This window comes from Calliphora vicina, chromosome X (genome assembly GCF_958450345.1).
Source record: "Calliphora vicina chromosome X, idCalVici1.1, whole genome shotgun sequence".
Lineage (NCBI taxonomy): Eukaryota > Metazoa > Arthropoda > Insecta > Diptera > Calliphoridae > Calliphora > Calliphora vicina.
The window spans coordinates 8181962-8205327 of NC_088785.1; the positions used below are offsets into that span (position 1 = coordinate 8181962).

Below are 23366 nucleotides of genomic sequence, written 5' to 3' on the forward strand. Positions count from 1 at the left end.
CCATTAGAATATAGAAAAAGTACCAAAAAGCACCCACTTGTAGTTTCCCACTCACTCGGTTCCATATAAGCTTTATTTCATGTTTCTAGGTTCATTGGTGAAGAAATTACAAAAAGTACCAATCGAATAAAGAAAAAGTACCACAAAGTCTCCCCATAGAATTCTCACTTACTTAGGACCATATATGCTTAATTTCATGTTTCTAAGTTCATTGTTATAGAAAATTCAAAAAAGTACTATTAGAATAAACAAAAAGTACCAAAAAGTCTCCCCCTAGAATTCTCACTCACTTAGGACCATATATGCTTAACTTCATATTTCTATGTCCATTATTACAGAAAATTCAAAAAGTACCATTCGAATATAGAAAATGTACCAAAAAGCAGTCACTTGTAGATTCCCACTCACTCCGGTCTTAATTTCATGTTTTTAGGTTCATTGGTGAAGAAATTACAAAAAATACCATTCGAATAAAGAAAAAGTACCAAAAAGTCTCCCCCTAGAATTCTCACTCACTTAGGACCATATATGCTTAACTTCATATTTCTATGTCCATTATTACAGAAAATTCAAAAAGTACCATTCGAATATAGAAAAAGTACCAAAAAGCAGTCACTTGTAGATTCCCACTCACTCCGGTCTTAATTTCATGTTTTTAGGTTCATTGGTGAAGAAATTACAAAAAGTACCATTCGAATAAAGAAAAAGTACCAAAAAGTCTCCCCCTAGAATTCTCACTCACTTAGGACCATATATGCTTAATTTCATGTCTCTAAGTCCATTGTTATAGAAAATTCAAAAAAGTACCATTAGAATATAGAAAAAGGACCAAAAAGCCCACACTTGTGGTTTCCCACTCACTCGGTTCCATATAAGCTTTATTTCATGTTTCTAGGTTCATTGGTGAAGAAATTACAAAAAGTACCAATCGAATAAAGAAAAAGTACCAAAAAGTCTCCCCCTAGAATTATCACTTACTTAGGACCATATATGCTTAATTTCATGTTTCTAAGTCCATAGTTATAGAAAATTCAAAAAGTACCATTAGAATAAAGAAAAAGTACCAAAAAGTCTCCCCCTAGAATTCTCACTCACTTATGACCATATATGCTTAATTTCATGTTTCTAAGTCCATAGTTATAGAAAATTCAAAAAAGTACCATTAGAATATAGAAAAAGTACCAAAAAACCCACACTTGTGGTTTTCCACTCACTCGGTTTATATATAAGCTTTATTTCATGTTTCTAGGTTCATTGGTGAAGAAATTACAAAAAGTACCATTCCAATAAAGAAAAAGTACCAAAAAGTCTCCCGCTAGAATTCTCACTCACTTAGGACCATATATGTTTAATTTCATGTTTATAAGTCCATTATTATAGAAATTTCAAAAAAGTACCATTAGATGAACAAAAAAGTACCTATAGTACAGTTCACACATTTTGGTACCTAAATATTATCCCCTATTCCTAACACTAACTTCACTCAAATAAATATCAGCTAACTTTAATGTCGATAACTGAAATAATTTAAAATTTTAAAAAAGTACCATAAGGAGAAAAGTACCAATTTCCCTTTTCTTACTTGAACACCCCTCAAGTTTGAAATTTAAAAATATTCCATTTTGCCAAAATTGTTTATGCTATAGGCATGTATCAAAATATTAAAATCTGTGTTAATGTGCCCAAGAATAAATATGTTTTAAAAAAAGTACCAAACTGTTTACCCGGATTTGGCCCAATATACACCTCGGTACTCGAGTTCCAAATAACACGCTGTTAGTTAATTTTTGTATGAATCCAGGAACCAACGTTAAAAAAAATTATCAAAATTGGCTTAATAATTTCAAATATAATGTATTTTCCCGATTTTATCCCCTTTTTGGTACCTTTTTTATCCCCATTGAGGTGGTACAATTTCATTCAAATAAATTTCTGTAACGTGGTGGGAGCTCATATGTCAAATTATAGAAAAACATATTTTATGAAAAAGTACCAAAAATTAACACAATTTTTATCCCTTAAAGGTTCGAATTTCCAAAAAGTACCAAACTTATATTTTTTATTTTTTGTTAGTTAAAGAATACGATTTAAAATTTGTTTCTATGTTTATTGGTTTAAAAGATACATAGGGTGCAAAAAAAGTACCAAAATACAGTTTTTACCCGTTTTCTCCCCTAAAAGTTTCGAATTTCCAAAAAGTACGAAACACCTGTCAGCTTATTTTTTAAATGGAGTAACATGCTATTTTAAGTTTTTTTGTATCTTTATTAGTTTTGAAGATATAAGGTTACCGAATTTACCCGTTTTTACCCTTTTTTACCCCCTAAACGTTCGAATTTCCAAAAATCCCTTCTTATCGGATCGTTTTGGGGAGGGAGGAACCCACAGTTAAAATTTCGTGATTCTAGCTTCAGCCGTTTGGGCTGTGCGATGATGAATCAGTCAGTCAGTCAGTCAGTCAGTCAGTAACGTTACTCTTTTATATATATAGATAAATCGCCTATAGTTCAAAAAGTGCTGCGAGTCTTTTAAGGCCCAGTTGGCTATTGCTACAATATTATATTCATTTATGTATATGTATATTTAATTCAATATGAGAAAGAAATATATTATATATGTAATATTTTGAAATCTTTAAATTTTCTAGGCAATGTTTCTTAAGGCTAACAAAGAGTGGAACGAAGGCCATGTAACGATATCATAGTGATTCTCACACAATACGATCGACTCTTGGTCAATGACTTACTAGACTCACCAAACCCAAATTTAAGTATAAAATATGTCGGATTACCAGTCTATCCAACTTAAATTACTTCATTAATCTATACAAGTTCCTCGCCGATGTACTTGAGTAGATTTGCAATAGTGGTTATTGAAAAATAACAGCACCTCTAAACAATTGATAGTGAAGTTGAACAATTGTTCACTAAAACTCAAATTTGATAGTGCATAAAAAATACAGCACTAATGATAGTTGAACAGTGAAATATTTCACTATATTGAAAGATTAACCTAACAGTTTATTATATTTAATTCACTAATTTAAAACTTGATACTAGATACTGGATTAGAAATAACAAAGGCCCTAATTTTATAAAACGCACAAAATCACATTGATCAACAGATTGAAAATTAACCACACATGGTCTAATAACCTCAATATTCCTAACTTTAATTTATTAAGTATTTATTGAAACTTAACGATCTCAATATTTTCTCATTACTTTTTAATTTTTTTAAAAAATCTAATTTTAAAATTTAAGTTTAACGCAAAGTCCTCTTTATGTATATATAAACATGTCTGTGATACGTTAGTTTGTATTGTCTTATTTATGTTTTATGTATAACCTTTTATATGTACATATTTTTGCGCTGGTCGCAATTTTCGTCTTGTTATTGTCTTTTTAATTTACTCTAGTAAATTAATAGCAAAGTATTCCTATAAGAAGAAAAATATACAATTTTACATAACAATAGTAAATGTTTTCTACAATTTCTATGTTTGTTTGAATTTATTTTAACTCATACTAATTAATTAGTATATTCATTATAACTTATGTTATATTAATATAACAGTTTTGTTATATTAACAACATTGTTTCATACTGAAACCATCGTTTTTGGAATGGACCAAATTCCGCAATAAAGAACCCAGCGTTTCTGGCGTTTTTTTTTACCATTTGGCATCACCGTTGTCGTTCTGTATGAACGTCAATTTCGAAGAAGATTCTTACGTTATTGTGAATGCAATTGTTTGAAATTGTATATTTTATACAATGCAACGCTGACTTTTTTTGTACTTTGATTGTCAAATTTAACGCTTCAATATTCTTAAATAAAAAAAATAACAAATATTTAAACATTTTTAAATATAATTGTTTTTGAAATAAACATACTTATGTATCTACTTTAGGTTTTGACTAGCATCAAATTACTGCCCAGTACCGCAATTCTGTAACTTTTTATAATAATATTTTTCAAATTAAAAAAATCATTTTTATTTACTAAAATGTTCACTATTTTTTCATGTTTGTAGATAAAATTGTAGCCGAGTGAATAAATAATCACATCTATATATATGGGGCATTTCACGTCAAGTGAACCAACTTTTGAAATCGATGTCTTCCGATCGCGATGAAATTTGCACCAATGTTAGTTCTATTGGATAGTAATTCGGACACCATTTTTCAACAAGATCGGTCAAGAACTCTCTGAGTTATAGGAGGTCAAAATTTGACATTTTGGCCAAACAGGTGTTTTTTTTATCCATATAACTTATTACCTATTGTTCTTAGCAAAATGTGTCCCAAATAGTTTAGATAGCTATTTATGCAATCTTTCGAAAAAAAAAATTAAAAAAATTTAATAAAATATTTTTGATTTTTTTTTTTTAAATCAAAAATATTTTTGACTTTTTTTTTCAAAATGGTCCCTTTTTATTTTTTTTTTTTTTTAAGAAAGCTTAGGTCTTTTCCTAAGCGACCTATATGGTCGCTTAGTGGGATGCGAGTGGGATATCTATCAAAAAAAATATTTTGTAACTCAAGATTTAAAATTTTTGAATTTTTTTGCAAAATCAAAAACTTTGTTGACTTTTTTTAAAAAAATGGACCCATTTTTTAATTTTTTTTTTTGCTCAGAAGAAAGCTTATGTGTTTTCCTTTAACACCCTTTTTGTCGCTTAGTGGGATGCGAGTGGGATATCTATAAAAAAAATGTTTTGTAACTCAAGACATACAATTTTTTACTTTTTTTTGAAAAATCAAAAACCTTTTTGACTTTTTTTTTTCCAAAATGGACACTTTTTTTATTAATTTTTTTTCTCAAAAGAAAGCTTAGGTCTTTTCCTTTAAAACCTTTTTGGTCGCTTAGTGGGATGCGAGTGGGATATCTATCAAAATAAATGTTTTGTAACTCAAGACAAATGTTTTTAAATTGATTTTTTTCATATTTGTGTGTAAGTGTTTCTAAAACCTTAAAAATAAAAACCACAACAACTGACCGATAATAGCCACTGGAGGGGTGCAATATGAGGCCGACCGCTATTAATTTTCCACCCCCAAAATTTGTCTGAGTTTTGTATCTTGCGGCTTTTTTAGTCAATCCTAGGGGTAGTTTTCAGCGCACGTGATTTTCATTGTTAAAATATCAGGTGCCCCAGAAACAAATTTTTGGAATCAAGTGGAAATATTTTATGGCCCTTCTCCGAAGTACCAGTTTATTTATTATTTTATGACATTTGACTTTAAGAAGTGGGTGGAGAGGTAGAAGTTGACAGGTATGTTATTTATATGGTGGTTTATTTTTATTATTATTTGTAACATTTGGTTAAACTAGGTACATTAGTATGTAAGCCCTTCTTGACCCTAATAAAAGATTTTAGACTCATTCATTAAAACGTACTACCTATATGATCTTAAAAAACTATTTATTGTCATTCTGAAGACATACGGAAATCAGTTTTTTAGAAACAGCGTTAAAGTTAAGACGTGTTTTATTTACATAAATACTTACAAAATTCAAAATGTCTACGACTTCTAAAAAGGCTAAGGTTGAAAATGAAATTTATTCGTCTTTTTGTTTTAATCCCTTTAACAAAATGAAGCACAGATCATCAGATATGCGAAATATTTCCGACGGCTTATTAAAAAAATTCCCTACGCTGTCAAAACGATTGAAAATTTGTGGATCATGCAGGAAAGAGCTCGGAAAGTTGAACGAATTACCGAATTTGAATAGTAATGAGCCTTGCGTTGAAGTTATTCCAGATGAAGACAAAAGTAATTCCGAGAATGAAGACAGAACTGTTGATGATGATGGTTATTCTAACTTTTCAAATTCAACGAATGAGTGTCGAAACCAATACCATAAGGATGCAGTAGAAGTTCTTGAACAAATAAAAGAGAAATACAAAACGTCACAGAGTGAAGCTGAAAGAATTCAACTTCTCACGCTTGCTCCAAGAACATGGAGTTCTGCAAAAACAATGACTGAGTTTGGACCGTCTCAACGAAAAGCAAGAATTGCTAAACAATTGGTTGCTGAGCATGGGATTCTCACACTCCCAAACAAAAAGAAGGGAAAAACTTTGGAGTGCGATACTAAATCTCTAATAACTCAGTTTTATCAGCGAGATGATATGAGTCGCCTGATGCCAGGGATGAAAGACTGGATGTCTGTACGAATAGATGGCAAGAAAGTTCAAATGCAGAAGAGAATGGTTCTCTGTAACCTGAATGAATTATTCGCAACATTTCAATCTGAATACGAGGATGTCAAAATTGGATTCACAAAATTTACACAACTGAGGCCAAAACATTGCGTTTTGGCAGGAAGCAGCGGAACTCACACAGTATGTGTTTGTATTTACCATGAAAATGTTAAATTGATGTTGAAGGAAATCAACTTAAATTACTTAAAAGATGATTCATCAGAAGATTTACACCATTACCGCGATTGCCTTAAATTCGGACGGAGCTCATCAACATTTTAAAAACAAAAGTAGCTTCGCAAATCTTACAGCTCATGAAAAAGATTTTGGAATGCCAGCTGAGTGGCATTTTCATCCTACTGCTCATGGTAAAGGAGCATGTGATGGTATTGGAGCAAACCTCAAAAGAAATGCAGCGAAGTATAGCCTCCAGTGCTCTCATCAAGATCGCATCTTAGATGCGACTGCTTTATTCCATTGGGCAAAGAATTATTGTAAAGAAACTAAAATAGTTTTTAGTAGCAAAGAGGATCATGAGGAAACATTGAAAACACTAAAGAGCAGATTCGATGCTGCGGTAACAATCGATGGCACTGCTCAATACCATGCTTTCATACCGCTTGTCGATGGAAGACTCAAATTAAAAAAGTTTTCTGCATCTACTCAATGCGATTTCTTTCCAAAGCCAAAAAAGAAGCCAGCAGCGAAATCAGTAGCTGAATCTAATAACGCCAAGAAAGGATTGACAAAAAAAAAGCAGCTAATAAAGGTGACAAATAAGGAGGATAAAAGTATGGATATTTGAAAATTTAAAATCTTCATAAATTAAGTGTAAAAATAGTTATTATATAAATTGATCTATTGTGATTAAGATTAAATTTTACTAAATTATTCATCTTTTTATTATTATTATTATTATTATTATATATTAAATTAATTATTATTACAAATAAATAACAAAATTAAATTATTCAACATTTCCATAGAAAAAAAGTGATTTTTATTCCTGAGGTTAACATATTATGGGTATTACAGTATCGAGGCTATGAAATTTTAGTTGGGTATGTTACATACCATCGGAAAGGCTAATGTGTCTAGTTTCTCTGCGTAAGTTTAATTTTTAAGGTTTACACACAAATATGAAAAAAATTAAAATAGTGCAAATTTAAAAACCTTTGTCTTGAGTTACAAAACATTTATTTTGATAGATATCCCACTCGCATCCCACTAAGCGCCCAAAAATGTTTTAAAGGAAATACCTAAGCTTTCTTTTGAGAAAAAAAAATTAATAAAAAAAGAGTTCATTTTGGAAAAAAAAAGTCAAAAAGGTTTTTGATTTTTAAAAAAAAAGTAAAAAATTGTATGTCTTGAGTTACAAAACATTTTTTTTATAGATATCCCACTCGCATCCCACTAAGCGACAAAAAGGGTGTTAAAGGAAAACACATAAGCTTTCTTCTGAGCAAAAAAAAAAATTAAAAAATGGGTCCATTTTTTTAAAAAAGTCAACAAAGTTTTTGATTTTGCAAAAAAATTCAAAAATTTTAAATCTTGAGTTACAAAATATTTTTTTTGATAGATATCCCACTCGCATCCCACTAAGCGACCATATAGGTCGCTTAGGAAAAGACCTAAGCTTTCTTAAAAAAAATAAAAAAAAAAAATAAAAAGGGCCCATTTTGAAAAAAAAAGTCAAAAATATTTTTGATTTAAAAAAAAAATCAAAAATATTTTATTAAATTTTTTTAATTTTTTTTTTCGAAAGATTGCATAAATAGCTATCTAAACTATTTGGGACACATTTTGCTAAGAACAATAGGTAATAAGTTATATGGATAAAAAAAACACCTGTTTGGCCAAAATGTCAAATTTTGACCTCCTATAACTCAGAGAGTTCTTGACCGATCTTGTTGAAAAATGGTGTCCGAATTACTATCCAATAGAACTAACATTGGTGCAAATTTCATCGATCGGAAGACATCGATTTCAAAAGTTGGTTCACTTGACGTGAAATGCCCCATATATAAAAGTGAATGTGTGTTTATATGTATATTTGTTGGTTTGACGTCTATAGACGGCTAAACGGCTAACCAGATTTGCTTGAAATTTTGACTGTATTTTTGTTTTGAATTTTCAAGTGGGCGTGGTACCTCCCATACAAAGTTAATTTTAAATATCAAATATTTTGGAAACTATAATAGCTATAGTCCTCCGTTTGTATAAATATTTGAGGCCAAAATGGGAGTAGAAGCCACAGAGGGCGTGGCACCTCCCATATGATGATAATTAAAATCTATTATATGGGATACAATAAGAGATAGAGTCCATAAATTTTGCACGGTTATTCTATCATCAATATTAATAGTTAGGACAAGAATGGGCGGACTATCAATAGTGGGCGTGGCACATCCCATACAAACTAAATACTAAAAATCATATCTATGTGTCTAATTTTGATATGTAAAGCAATGAAACTTTGTATGAATTACATATTTAGGCCAAAAATGGACAAACTAGCAAAAGTGGGCGTGGCACCTTCCATAGATATAATGACAAATTATATATAGGGAAAGCTATAGCAGCTATCAATATTAATTTTTAGTACAGAAGAGCGCGGACTACCAACAATATTAAGTAAATGTTAAAATTTGTATACATTTGAAACCCTTATATATATATATATAAAAGTCAATGTGTGTTTGTTTGTATGATTGTTTGCGTATTTGTAATGGCACTCGACTTACAGTAAGGCAATTAATGAACAATCTAATCGGAGCGACCTTTTTTTTCTAAAAATCAAAAGTGCCAAAAGTGATCATTGATTCAGAATTTAGATATGTGTTGTTATAAGGACAGTCAACAAATTCGGATGAATTTCCTTCTTAGAATACGGTCTTAAAAACGATTTTTTAACCTTATATAAATAAGGTTATACTCGTATTACATCGCCAAATATGGTTTATATTGTCTCTAAGAAGTTTGAATATAGGGATAAACACTATACACTCCAGAAATGTGTTAAATATGGATATTATGCCCCGTATTGTACTTTTAAAAGTATATACAGTGAGTGTCACTCAAAATCGTACAACATATTTTTTTTAAATATTATGAAATTATACAGTCAATAATAGGTGATTATATAAAAAATTAAAAGTCATTTTATTAATTGGAACAAAAAATATGTATTTCAACAAAAAAGTTAACAAAACCTCAATTCGTTACAAAAATATTGATGAAAATTAATGAACATCACAAAATTCATATTTCACTTAAATTCGTACAATTATATTAAATTATAATTAAAACTTTAAAAATTAAAAAAAATGTTAATATTAAATAATCCTAATACTTTGTAGGGTATCATTTGCTATTTCTTAGTGCCTTTACGATTTTAAATGAAGCGTTGATATTCTGGGCACTGACAGTCTTACCCAATTTTTTTATTTGTGGATAAGGGCAATTAAAATTATACCCAATTTTCTGATAGGTAATAGCACACACAATATAAAAATAGCAATTTAAAATATTTCCAAAACATCAACTTTCTAAAACTAATGAATAAAATTTTACTACGATGGTGTACGATTTTAAGTGACATTCACTGTAAATAAAAGACAACTTTTAATATTTAACTTAAACTATATTTATTAAAGAAAATATGAAAGACGCTTAGTTGAGATGGACGGTTAAGCTACAATCAAGGCGAATTCATATAAGGTGGTGGCAGTTCAACAAAAACAACAATTGGTCTTAACAAATGTCAAAAACCAAAAATTAAAAATGAAACAAATAAGTATTAAAACTTTATATAGTGTAGATCAGGGGTGCCCACAAGTTCCTTATGGAAGAGTAAACACCAATACATTTAAAGAAAAACTACTTTTTATTCAATATTTTTTGTTGTTAAAACCAATTCATACAAAGAAAAAAAAAACTCAATTTCAAACAAAAACAAAATCTACATTGATGATCGCAGTCGTCAATGTTTACCAGCAAAGCATACGAAAGTGTTGTTGCTTTGAAGAACGACAAAAAAATAATAAGACAAAGTTGTTTGTGTATTTTGTATTGCTAGTGATGAGTGCTCTAGTGAGTATACAAAACACACAGCCTATAGCTAAGAGCATTTACAAAAACAAATGAGCAACAAGAGTATAGGGCTTGGGCATGACTGGTGTAGATAATTGAATAGTTAGGGCTTTACTTATTTATGTAAAAAATAAATATTTAGTTAATAAGCTTAGAATATGTAGATATTTTAATATAAAAACAAGCTTTGACAATTGTTATAACCAAAAAGCGAAAAAAAAGAGTTATCAGCTGTTTGACTGACTCCACCTTGTATAAATACGCCTTGGCTACAATACTGAAAAGCTAAATTCAAATGTGACAGTATAAAATAAGGATGCCAGATTGTATATTGGTTAACCCTGGTTAACTCCTAACACATATAAAAATTGCTCTTAAAATTCGAATACTATTTTCTAAAAGCAATATAATCTATGTCCAAATTTATTTTAAAATGATAATTAATGTATATTTAAAACTCAAAGCAGTCCGTATCTAACGAATACAAAAAGGTTGACCAATCGTACTTTCAAAGAACAACTTATTTCAAATATTTATGTTAAAAAACTAACTTCCAAACAATTATCGTTATGGCTCAACTAGAACATTTTATTTGTCTTTAACCTACCGACAAATGTCGTTATCTACCGACTATTTTTAACGAAAATAATCCGAAAAATTTAATTCGGAATATCTCTTAACGATAAATGTTTTTAACTAACGAATTTTGATTACTTAACGACAAAAGTTACAGAATTCCGGTACTAAGCTTCCACAAGTAGAATTCTTCCTTTAAACTCAGTTCACTGGGATCAGTTGTAAAATTTCTTCAATATAGAATTATTATCATAGCGAGAATGTGCGTGATTTCCTATGTAGAGTGCAGAGCGATAAAGAGTCGAAAAATGGTTTTCATTCTGATCCTAATTTTTATAACAATTTATACCTTTTTCGATATTAAAAATAATGTTTGGTTTCCATGTTCAACCAATTTCATCTAGCAAGTTTTTCTTGAAATTATTAATTTTCAATGCCTTTATTATTATCCAACAATGTTGTTGATAGTTAATAAACATCAAAAATTTACTGAACTTTTTTTAAGAAGTACTCCATCCATTTTTCGTCTTAAGCATTTTACTCTGTTCATATTTGCGAAAAATTATGGTTTTTTCATGCGAAAAATTTTATATGCTGTTTGACAGTTTTAATTTCGTGCGAAAGAAGTGCTGCTTATGTTATTTCGTGTGGAAAAATAAGGTTGCCAGATGTATTTCACATGTTTTCCACAATAAAAACAGAGTACTGCTTTTGCGAAATTATTTCGCATATATTTCATTCCAAATATTTTATATGTAGTTTGACAGCATTTCGCACGGAATTTTGAACAGAGTACCTAGCTTTAAACTATATTTTTTAGGAATATGTTATTGAATAATGTTTATATAAAATTTTATTTCTTCGCAAACATATTTTATTTATTTTCAACAACCTAGCCTATTGGCCATAACCGGTTATAAATATAACAAGTAAGAGTGCTATATTCGGCTATGCCGAATCTTATATACCCTTCACCTTTGTTGTGGATGCATTATTATTTTTTATAATTAGTATATATGTATGTACATTGCCCACTTTCAGCGTACAGCATCCTAAATTTATCAAGAACACAAAAAACAACAACAACGCCAAACGAAACAAAACACCAAAAGAAAAAACAAAAACAAAATACGCAAGCCAATGAAACCAACACACATCCAAACCAGCGTTGCCGTTTTGGGCTTTTCCTACCAAATTTGGTAGGATTTTTTTCGTTTGGTAGGAAGGTAGTTTAAATTGATTTTTGGTAGGTTGGATCAAAAAGTATTTATTTACAAGATAGATTTATCGCATTATTAGAGATCACTAAGGCAGATGCAGTTTCAATTTTCCAACTTATAACAGATTTCTTTTCGGCACATAACAGGGTTTTTAATTTCCCGACCTTTTTTGATTCCCGGGAATCGGAAAATTTTTTCTACATTCCCGGGTACCCGGCTATTCCCGAAATATATAAAGATACTGTAGGAATATTATAGCCAAATTTCATACATATATAAACTTATAATTATTAAATATCAGAGCTTCGAATTAATTAATAAAATTTGAGCTTAATTCACTAAAATCTTAATCCGTAATTGAAAAATGTCAGCCTTTTATTCCATAAATCCATTCCTAATATTTAATTTTTTAGATTCATTCCAAAGCCTTTGTTTAAACTGAATTAAATTTAAAGTTAATTAATAACAGAATTTATTCAAACTTTGAATGATTAAATTTTTGTTAAATCAAATCATTTACAAAATTAATTGAAAAAATTTTTCTTAAGCCTTTTTGTACTAGATTTGAATTGAAGAAAAATTTAATCAATTAATAAATTTGAGAAGCTATTTTGTTATGGATTTGAAGAAGAAATTTAAAGAATATAAGAATATAAGCAAAAAACTGTAAAAAAAACTTTTCACTGTTTGTTGGCGAAATGGAGTTCTTAGTTGTTTTCAATGTATTTTCGTCAGTTTTTAATTCCCGGGATTCCCGACTAAAAATCCCGGGAATCGGGTAGTGAAAAATTGGCAAAATTTCCGGGAAATTTGTACCGGGATAAAAACCCTACACATAACGTTCCTTTAAAAAACTTGATCGGATTGGTTACAGACGGTGCTAACGTTATGGCTGGTGACGTTACTTACTAATGAAACTGACTTGTTTTACATTAAGTGCACATGTCACTCACTCCAACTCTGCTCCAGTTATGCATGTAACTTGTTGCCAAAAAATAATGAGCTTCTTTGTGGTAATATATATACTTTTTTCTCTCATAGTCCCAAAAGAATTAACGAGCTTAAAGAATTTCAGGAATACTGTTCTGTAAAATCTCATAAAATATTAGGTGTTTGCCAAACAAGATGGTTATCTTTAGAAGGTGTTATTGCAAGAATTATAGAACAATGGGACAGTTTAAAATTGTATTTTATATCACGTTTTTATGACGTAAATGGTATAAGAGCAGCAGAACTGGCAGAAAGTATGTCTAATAAAATCAAAACTTATTTTTTATTCTTAACATACATACATATGTATATGATTTTAAAAAAATGGTAGGTTTAAAACGATTTTGGTAGTTTTTTGACAAAAATTTGGTAGGAATAAGATTTGTTCAGTGGCAACGCTGATCCAAACATACGTTTAATTGTATAAAAAACAACAACGCCAAAAGAAACAAAACACAAAAGAAAAACAAAATACGCAAAGCATGCACATCCAAAAACATACGTTTTGTTGCTTTTTTGTCAAAAAAACACAATACATTGTGTTTTTTGATGAAATTTTCAGAGGTTGTCTCGGATTTTTGCTCATATCTCCGTTATTTATGGACGGATTTTGCTGATTTTAAATAGCAAAATTCTCGAAAGTATGTCTGACAGAATTGTTGAAGATTTGGATCCTGGAGATATCTGGGGCCTTCAGAAAATTGATTTCAACAGACAGACGGACATGGCTTAATCGACTCCGCTATCTATAAGGATCCAGAATATATATACTTTATAGGGTCGGAAATGAAAAATGTAGAAATTACAAACGGATTGACAAACTTATATATACCCTTCTCACGAAGGTGAAGGGTATAAAAATATATAATATAAAAAAAAGCTCCATGAGAACTTCAGTTTTTCGAAATCAGCATTCAAATTAATATATACATATCTCATTGATCGATTCCAATACGTTTTCTTAAATGAATCTTGTTCTAGTACTGGTCTAGTTACTTCGGGGGTACCCCAAGGGTCAGTTCTTGGATCTATATTATTTCTTATCTATTTGAATGATGACATTTCAATTATGAAAAATAGCAAATGTCAACCCTATGTTTTTGCTGATGACAAATCAATTTTGAAAATTCCTTAAATGATCACCTCAACTCTATATCTATTTGAATGTATATGAACTCGCTTGAGATCAATCCTACCAAATCAAAAGCTATAAAATTTAATTCATCTAATAGAAATTTGTCATCCCCCAGATTATTCATCAGTGGTCGTGAAATTTGCTTTACTGATTCTCTAAAATGTCTTGGTGTTATTTTAGACGCGAAACTCAAATTTTCGGATCATGTTAATTCCAGCTAATTCATGCTGTCTGGTCTTGAGAAATCTGTACAGTTTAAAAGCTTATACACCAAAACACACCAGCAGTCGACTGGCCTTTTCACTAATAATGTCACGTGTTAACTACTGCCTTGAGGTTTTTTCTGGGACTTGGGCCTATAATTTGAATATTATTGAGGAAGTGGTCAGAAAAACTTTACGCTATGTTTTTAATGTAAATAAACAAGAACATGATCGAGTTTCGGCGCTTGTTCCTATATTTTTGAAATTTAAATTAAATGATTATCTTAACCTACGTATTTTGCTTCACTTTTACAAAATCATGAGATATAGACAACCTCAATTACTTTTAAATATGTTTATTTTATTAATTCAACACGCAACATTCAGATTGATGTTCCACTTTTTGATAAGAATTCACCGAACTTGGAGTATACTTCCTATTGATCTCAAACTTTTTTCGTATTCTTACCTTAAATACACAAATAAACTCTTGGACTACTTTAATAGAAGTCAAAATTAAACTATACAACTTAATTTTTATATCTTTATCCATTTATATTGTTAAAACTTTGGCTAAAGAAGCTTTTAATTTTAAATTTGATGCAATATTTATATGGCTGGGGAGCCTTTTATATAGTTAATTTTCTATTTTAAATATTTACTTATATTACTTACATACATAGATATATTCTTAACAATACATGTAGTATTTGGCCACGAAGGCTTCTTTGTATTGAAATTAAATCAATAAAATTCGAATATATGTATAGGTAAATTGAAAATTGAAAAAATAAAATTTTATATAAACAAAACTAAACTAAGAACTGGGTGTCGAAAATTATTCTGCTTTGAATAGAGCATAATAATAAATCTATATTTTCGATTTTAATTCGAAATAAGTTCGATAAAAAGTGCGAAACATTGCTTACTGGGTGTATCTAAATAAAATTGTATATATTTACTTGACTTATTTTATAATAAGTTGGAAAACAAGGTTTGATAGTAAATATTAGAACTCTAGACATATTTTTTAAACGGAATTTGTTTCATAAATAATTTTTAAAATAGTACCATCAATAGTTTATGCTTGAAAAAAGTTCGACAAATATTGATCGAATATTTTAAAATAGAATTCCGAGTACATACCTTATGTTTAGATAGCACATAGAGAAAATCTTTTTTAGGTGACATCATAGTATCCTGCAGTATTTGGTTACCCGAATCTACCATTATTTCTTCATATTCACCAGGATGATGACCAGAAATCAATACTTTTTTTATTTGACCCTTGTCTGTACCGAGAAAAGCTAATGAATGTGGTCCAGTTGTAGTTGCCGTTACAGATGTTATAGAAACATTATCAAAGTGGAATAGCGCATGAGACGATATGGGTGAAACTCCACTTATTTTAAGTCCAACATTACAAAAGCTGTACACATTGCCAGTTGTCTAGAATTAAAAAAAATAATACAATATATTGATATCCTGAATAACAATTAAATACATATTAATAAAACCTACACCAGGACAGCGGCCGTCATCTATCGTGCCCGATATATATCCCAAATTACGATCCTTTATTGTGCCATTAAAGCATAGATGTATATTCTCGTTGAATACTTCTTCTATTTCTTTTAGGCTGTAAATACACATCGCAGATTTATCTTGAGGCTGATTTGTTATTTCGCGGGAAGGTGAAAAAATTGCTACCAAAACATGTTCACCTCTTTTGATACCCATTTGTTGGGCCAACTTTTGACCGGCTTCAGTAATTTTAGCATCACGTAAAATATTATAATCAACATTATTATGCGTAGCCAAACATTGTATGGTAATTTCGGTATAACTGTCATAGTTTGAGTCGGTAATACAGATACGCGCCAAGCGTGTAACATATCCAGCTTCTTCGGCCAAGTGAGAACGCTTTTGAACTATAGTAAAGTAGGCGTACTCTGATGAATTGAACCCATAAACGTAATCGACCAGAAAATGGTCTCTATACTTAACATCAATATTTATAATAGATTGTTTGATTTCGAATTCGGCATAGTTTAAATCCTCTAGACGTCTCGAAGATATCGCAGGTACATCATGTCTGTAGTCTCCCACATTGGTAAATGTTGTACCGACATACAAAATATCTTCCTTTTTCCACGAATACTTTGCAGGTCCGACAAAGGCATACGTCGAGGCAAACTCATCATTCGCCGCCAAAGGTATATCGATGAATAGTGGATTTTTTGGAAACCGTGCTAAATTATATATATCACAGGCCCCTTGACGCACGCTACCACAGGCAATCAATATGCCATCCCCTTGAGAATAGCTCACAATAAGAATCTTATTGTGATTATTTACGAGTGAAGTCTCAACATCTTCCGAACAACCGCTGGCATGGCACTGAGGAGAATCGTTTTTGGGGCCCGTTAAGGCTTGCGACAACACTCTTAGATTTTCATTTAATTGTAAAATTTTGTTTGTTGCTCCCGCATAAAAAACATTACGTTTGTAATCGTACGCCAAATGTGTTAGATAATTCTTTGAACTGCCATTTGCAGTTGTAGTAGACGATGATCCAGTTGATGAATAATTTCCAGTACTTGACGTAATAGTTGAGGTGGTTGGCAGTCCATCAAGTGAAGTAACAGATTGTTTCTCACCATGACCTGTTGTTATCTGAGGTAAGGTAAATTGAGCGACGATTTCGCCAGATGAAAATACTTGAGTTTGTGTAGAATTCCAATTTTTAGTTGTATGCTGTGCTCCCAAACACTCTACCACTACCGCTACGATTGAAGACCACAGGATCAACCAATGTATTCCGTACAACAGTATTCGTATAGGAAAACCAAAAAAGATATTTGTTTTTCTTTGACGTGCGTTTAGAGGGGAACATTCTGTGTTAGTTATTATTTTCCTTTTAAATTTGATTTCATAAAATAAAACAGATCTCGATTTATCTTTACTATAGCTTGTCGTTTCGAACGTCATATTTCTATGTAACTCCTTATATACATATATTATAAAAATTAAATGCTTAATCTTATAAATACTTATATTCTCTTCCTTAACTAATAATACAGTTGTAATAATAAAAAATGCATATATACAGTAAATTTTTGTTTGTTTCTAAATTTAATTTCGTGCTAACTCTCTTTATATTTGTAATGAGGCAATATGGTTTCCTTTCAACTTTTCCATATACAAATTAATGACGTTTGAGTTATTTTTCAAAATATTTTTCTATTCAATTCATTACGCCTCAAATATTCGGATAATTGTTCATAAATTGGCAGTAAAATCTTATTATTTTATATTATGAATTCAGTCTTTTGCTAGTTGTGAAGAGAATATGGCGATGTACTTTGAAATTTGCCACATTATTGTGTCAAAACTTTAGCTGCATGAGTAGGCTCAACTGCACATCGAAAATCCATCCGTCCTAAAAATAAAAAATTAAATGAATTTATATTTTATTACTAATGTATTGATTACACTGTGCTAGTTTAAAAATCTGTCAAGCGGGGCACCCGGTGGGTTAAACTAATTCGGGTACTCCGAATTCAGTGGTGCCAACAGTTTTAGGTTAACTCGTATTTTCGAGATACAGGAGAAGGTTTTTTCGATTATTTTGAAATTTATACATAAAATTAAAAATGTTATGATGCGATATAATATAATTTCTTTCAAGCTATTTGTCGATTTTTCAAAAATATTTATAACTTTTGACAATTAAAAATTCATGGAAAAAATTTGAAAAAAAATTTTAAATACAATACTTTATTGAAAAATATGACAAATAAAGTTTTTTATTGAATTTTTGCATAGATAAAAATTTTTCCAATTGAAATAAAATTGTTATTTATGAATAGTTTTTAATGAAATTTCACAGTTATGTAAAATTTTCTATTCAAAATGGAAAAATAAAAACGAATTTTGAAATGTATTATCAGCAATCCCGCAATTCCACAAAAATTCTTGAAAAATCCCAAAAATGGAAATTTTTAGTTTTTTGACTATAATATCCATACCAGGGTCTGAGTTATTGAAACCCTTTAAAAAATAATTAAAAGCATATTGGGCCATCTAAAATCGGTTACTGTGTTTTAATATCGAATATGCGATTTGAGAATTTTTGCCCTAAATTTTAATTTTACATAAAAAATTTTTTTATTTTTAAACACTTCTTTTTCTATTATCAAAAAAATGGAGTAGGCTGGGTAAAACTGTTGAAAATTTAATTTTCAAATGCGAATATCTCCTAAGCTATAAGAGGTAATTGATAGCTACGGCCAGGTCTTTTGTAGCGCTCGATGAAAAGATTCTATATCTATTGAAATCGGAACACAAACGAAGAAATAGGATCGATTTAAAAATGTAACATATCCGAGGTGTCCTACTTTGAGGAAATTTTAATTTCTGCAATAAAAAAAATTTAGAAAATGTCGCTTGCGATAATTTGACGCTAAAGGCTCGATATATTCGCATAACTCAAAAACGGTTTAGCTTATTGAATAAACTAAAACAAAGCGAAATTCCGCAATAGAATAATTACCTTTAAGTAAGTCTAAAACTTTTTTTTAATCTCCACAGTTGTTTTAGAAATATAATTTTTTTTTGGCAAACGAAAATTATTTTTTAGGAAAATTTTTAATTTTTGTTTTTTTTTTAAAAAAATTGGAAAATGCAGCGAAAAAAATGTATATTTCTAAAACGATTACGAAGATTAAAAACATCTCAGTTGTTCATTTTGTATATAATGTAAAGCGTCGCGAACTTTGTTCTATGTTTTCTTGGTAGCAGAAGGAACGAACTACTCTCTTCCTATTTCCTATAAATAAATATACAAAGTAGTAAAAATTTGTCAGGAAAATGTTTTTCAATGCAAATAAGGAGTGTGAAAATCTCCGGTCTTGGTACGAAATCATTGTATTCCACAATCTAGTGACTTTCATACAAAACGACCAATGATGAATATCTAGAATATGTCAAATCACGTGTTCTACTAGACCAGTCTTTTAAGTCTTAACAATATAGAATTCGTCTTAAGTCCATTAAATGTAGGAAATCTTATGAAAATTTCCTAAATTTGGGTTCCCGGGAATTATTTAAAATTAATTAAAGAAAACTTTAATAGATTAAAATTTAACATCTTTGTTTAATGAAGGCCTTGTTTCAAATTTAGAAATATTATTGGATGTTTTAAACCCCATTAAGGATGCAGTGGAAGCATTAAGACGAAATGAATCCAATTTGCTGAGAGATGATGCTATAATGAACACTCTTTATGAACAGAAGCTATCTATAAATTCAACGGTTTCTCAAAAAATGTTTCATGGTATAAAATGTAAAGTTAATAAACGATATAACAGCAGACTTAATTACCTAAAAACTTAATTCCCACGACAACCGGTTCTACGCACCAGTATGACCCGAGTTTACTCGGCCAAGGGATGTTAACTCAGCAATCACTGCTGCTACAACAACAGCAAATAGTAATGTTTTTTAATAAAGCTGGATGTGTAAGGATATATATCCCTAATAAAACGAACAGGAATAGAGTCAGTTCCAACAGATTTCTCTAGTCTATGGGCTAGTTGAGATGTAAACCAAATGTTTAACACAGTTCATATTTGTTAAGCTGATCTTAGTACTATATTTTATATTTGCGCATCAAAATCATTACAAAATCAGCTTGTATTTTAATTGTTCTAAACTTTTCTATTTTATTACAATTCATATTATGGTTAGAAAATAAGAAATAAATAATATACTTTTTATTATATTAGAAACTAATTTTAGATAGACTAAATATATTGTAAATCATTACAGTATGGATAGCGAAGCTCACCGGGTTATAGCTATATATGAGTATAGTTGGGTAGAGCTTCAGAATATCTTTCATCTGATATGCAATACCGTAAAATTTATTAACATTGCGAAATGAAAACCACATTTTAAATCTATATGCCATTTATGAAAATATTGACACTAAGGGCCATTATTACAACTTGCCGTTATAGTTAAAGGTAACTTTAAGCAATAGAAAAAAGTACCATTAAAGGTAACTTTAACTATAACGGCATGTTGTAATAATGGCTATAAATGTATTTTTATCGAAGCCGGTGTTCGATATTCTCCAGATACTATCAACAGCAAAAAAAAAATAAAATATACAGCGTTACAGGGATATTCATTTGTTCCGGGCTCTATTATTAATTACTTCATAAAATTTTCTGGCCGGGTGAAGAGACTTAAAACTCTGGAGATTATCGAACACCGGCTTCGCTGAAATCACTTATCCTGTATATCAAAATTTTCTGATGTACATACTGTCATAAATTCAAAAAGGAATTTTTGGTTTCATGTTAATAAACAGTACCATATTACCAACTTTTTTCACATAATGCAAAATTGAAAACTTTTACCATAAAGAAAAAATGACGAAATTTTTTAATTCAAATTATTGGTGACGAAAAAATACCGAAATCGAAATATTTGTATGTTAGGTATAAAAAAAATTCGACTGCGGTAAGTTTTTTAAGAATTGAATATACGCGCATATTAGATTTGTTCCTAACAAGCCATTTAAATAACTTTGTAATAAAACAATTTTTCAGAAAATATTTACCATTTTAAGGATATAAAGAAATTCCCAAAAACATTTTACACGAAAAAGTATTTTTTATGATGTCGTATTTGTCTCAAATGGACATGTATGTCAATGCATACACAAAATGGGTTTATGAAATAAACAAATGTTGTTTCTTACACTAAAACATTATTGTCTATATATTATGTTATTGTTTTGTAGATTTTATATATCTTTTACAACTATCCATTTTTAATTCACGTTACTTTTTTATTCATGGCGATAAATTAATTAAAAATCTTTTATGTATTTCATTTTGAGTTTTTCACGAGAAAGAGAACCTAATTAAGGTCTACTCACACGCATTCGCACGATATTTTTTTCCTAATTTAAGTAATTCAAAATGAACAATAAGAAAACAAACCGAGCACAGAGATCCAAGTCGTCGTAGAATTTTCATCGGCGGCGGCTGGGTGAACAAAAAATGAATGGCTGTCGTCGATAGCAAGGTATATTACCAAGGCGTATTTAACAAGGTGACAGCCAAAGTAAATTAATAAAGTAGCGACAGTACTACAACAAATACAACATTTACAAAAACCACAAGCAATTTTGTTTTTGGTTTAAGGTCTGAGCTGTCAAAGTTGCCTGTTGTACGGGCGAATATTTTTTATATATGTAGTTTGACATTTGTGCGTACTATTTCTATAATCAGCTGTGCTGCCGATGGCACCTTATTAAATGCACCTTGGTATATTACAAAGCAAAGTAAATTAATTTAATAATTAATTGTTACAAAGTAAATTAATAAAGTAGCGACCAAGGCGAATTCATAAAAGGTGGTGTCAGTTCTACAAAAACAACGATTGGTCTTAACAAATGTCAAAAAACCAAAATGAAAAATTAAACAAATAAGTATTTAAACTTAATATAGTGTAGATAATTGAATAGTGAGGGCTTTAATTATTTATGTAAACAAAAATTTTTTTTTAATAAGCTTAGAATATGTAGATATTTAAATATAAAAAAAAACTTTGACAGTTGTTAGAACCAAAAAGCGAAAAAAAAATCATCAGCTGTTTGACTGACTCCACCTTGTATAAATTCGCCTTGGTAGCGACAGTACTACAACAAATCAACATTTACAAAAACCACAAGAAATTTTGTTTTTGGTTTAAGGTCTGAGCTGTCAAAGTTGCCTGTTGTTGTTTTTGCTTTTGGGCTTGTTGTATTTTTCGCCACAACAATCACAAGTGAATTGACAGTTCAGACCAAGGCGAATTTATATACCAGGTGGTGTTGATAGCACAGCTGATTAATGTTGTTTAGAGGATTGAGCTGTCAAATTATCTTGTGTTTGTTGCGGCGAATGCTATAACAAACGTAAAAGTAACAAAACATAAACAAAAACAAATTGCATGTGGTTTTTGTAAATGTTGTAGAATCAACACCACCTAGTATATAAATTCGCCTTGGTTCAGACCAAGGTGCATTTAATAAGATGCCATCGGCAGCACAGCTGATTATAGAAATAGCACGCACAAATGTCAAACTACATATATAAAAAATATTAGCCCGTACGTCCGTATGTCAAACTCTATATATAAAAAATAAGTGAATTCGCCTGTATTTATTTCAATTCGCCACTGCTGTCAATTTACTTTGATAAGGTAGTGTCATCGGCGAATTCAGAATACCAAGCAAGGCGTATTTAACAAGGTGACAGCAGTGGCGAATTGAAATAAATACAGGCGAATTCACTTATTTTTTATATATAGAGTTTGACATACGGGCGTACGGGCGAATATTTTTTATATATGTAGTTTGACATTTGTGCGTACTATTTCTATAATCAGCTGTGCTGCCGATGGCACCTTATTAAATGCACCTTGATACCGAGCGAATTGGTTATAATTTTTTATATGTAGTTTGACATTGTGCATGCATTTGAAGGCGAATTGGCTGTCAAGGAAAAATGTCAAAAACAGCCCACAAATAAATCAAAGCGAATTTTTGTTAAACAAAAACTGTTTATAAATTTAAATCTGTTTGTCATTTAATTTGATGTTTTTAAAAATAAAACTAATTTCGTGTAGTATTATTATTGGTTTTAAAACATAAACGAATTTAACAGCAAAACAAAGTTTGACATTTACAAAATGTAAACAAAGTTTGACATTGATTCTGCACCACGGCGAAAAACACTACCTTATAATTAATATACCTTGGTCCAAGGCGTATTAACAAGGTGAGTGTATAAAATCAGCTGTTTCTTAATTCGCTGTGGTTTTATGTACACTATATGTCAAACCAAAGTAAATTAATAAAGTAGCGACAGTACTACAAC

The 23366-nt window shown here is 30.1% G+C and overlaps 1 protein-coding gene across 1 annotated transcript in view; it reads right to left on the bottom strand.

Moving 5' to 3' along the window:
* PlexB (plexin B) overlaps window positions 1-21399 on the bottom strand; it is a 102808-nt gene extending 81409 nt beyond the window's left edge. The window contains exons 1-3 of the mRNA XM_065514718.1: window positions 21059-21399; window positions 15949-17869; window positions 15574-15876 (exon numbers count right to left, since the gene is read on the bottom strand). Of these exons, the coding sequence (XP_065370790.1) occupies window positions 15574-15876; window positions 15949-17418 (1773 nt within the window). The 5' untranslated portion in view covers window positions 17419-17869; window positions 21059-21399. The remainder of the gene's footprint in view (window positions 1-15573; window positions 15877-15948; window positions 17870-21058) is intronic.
* Window positions 21400-23366: the final 1967 nt, after the last annotated feature.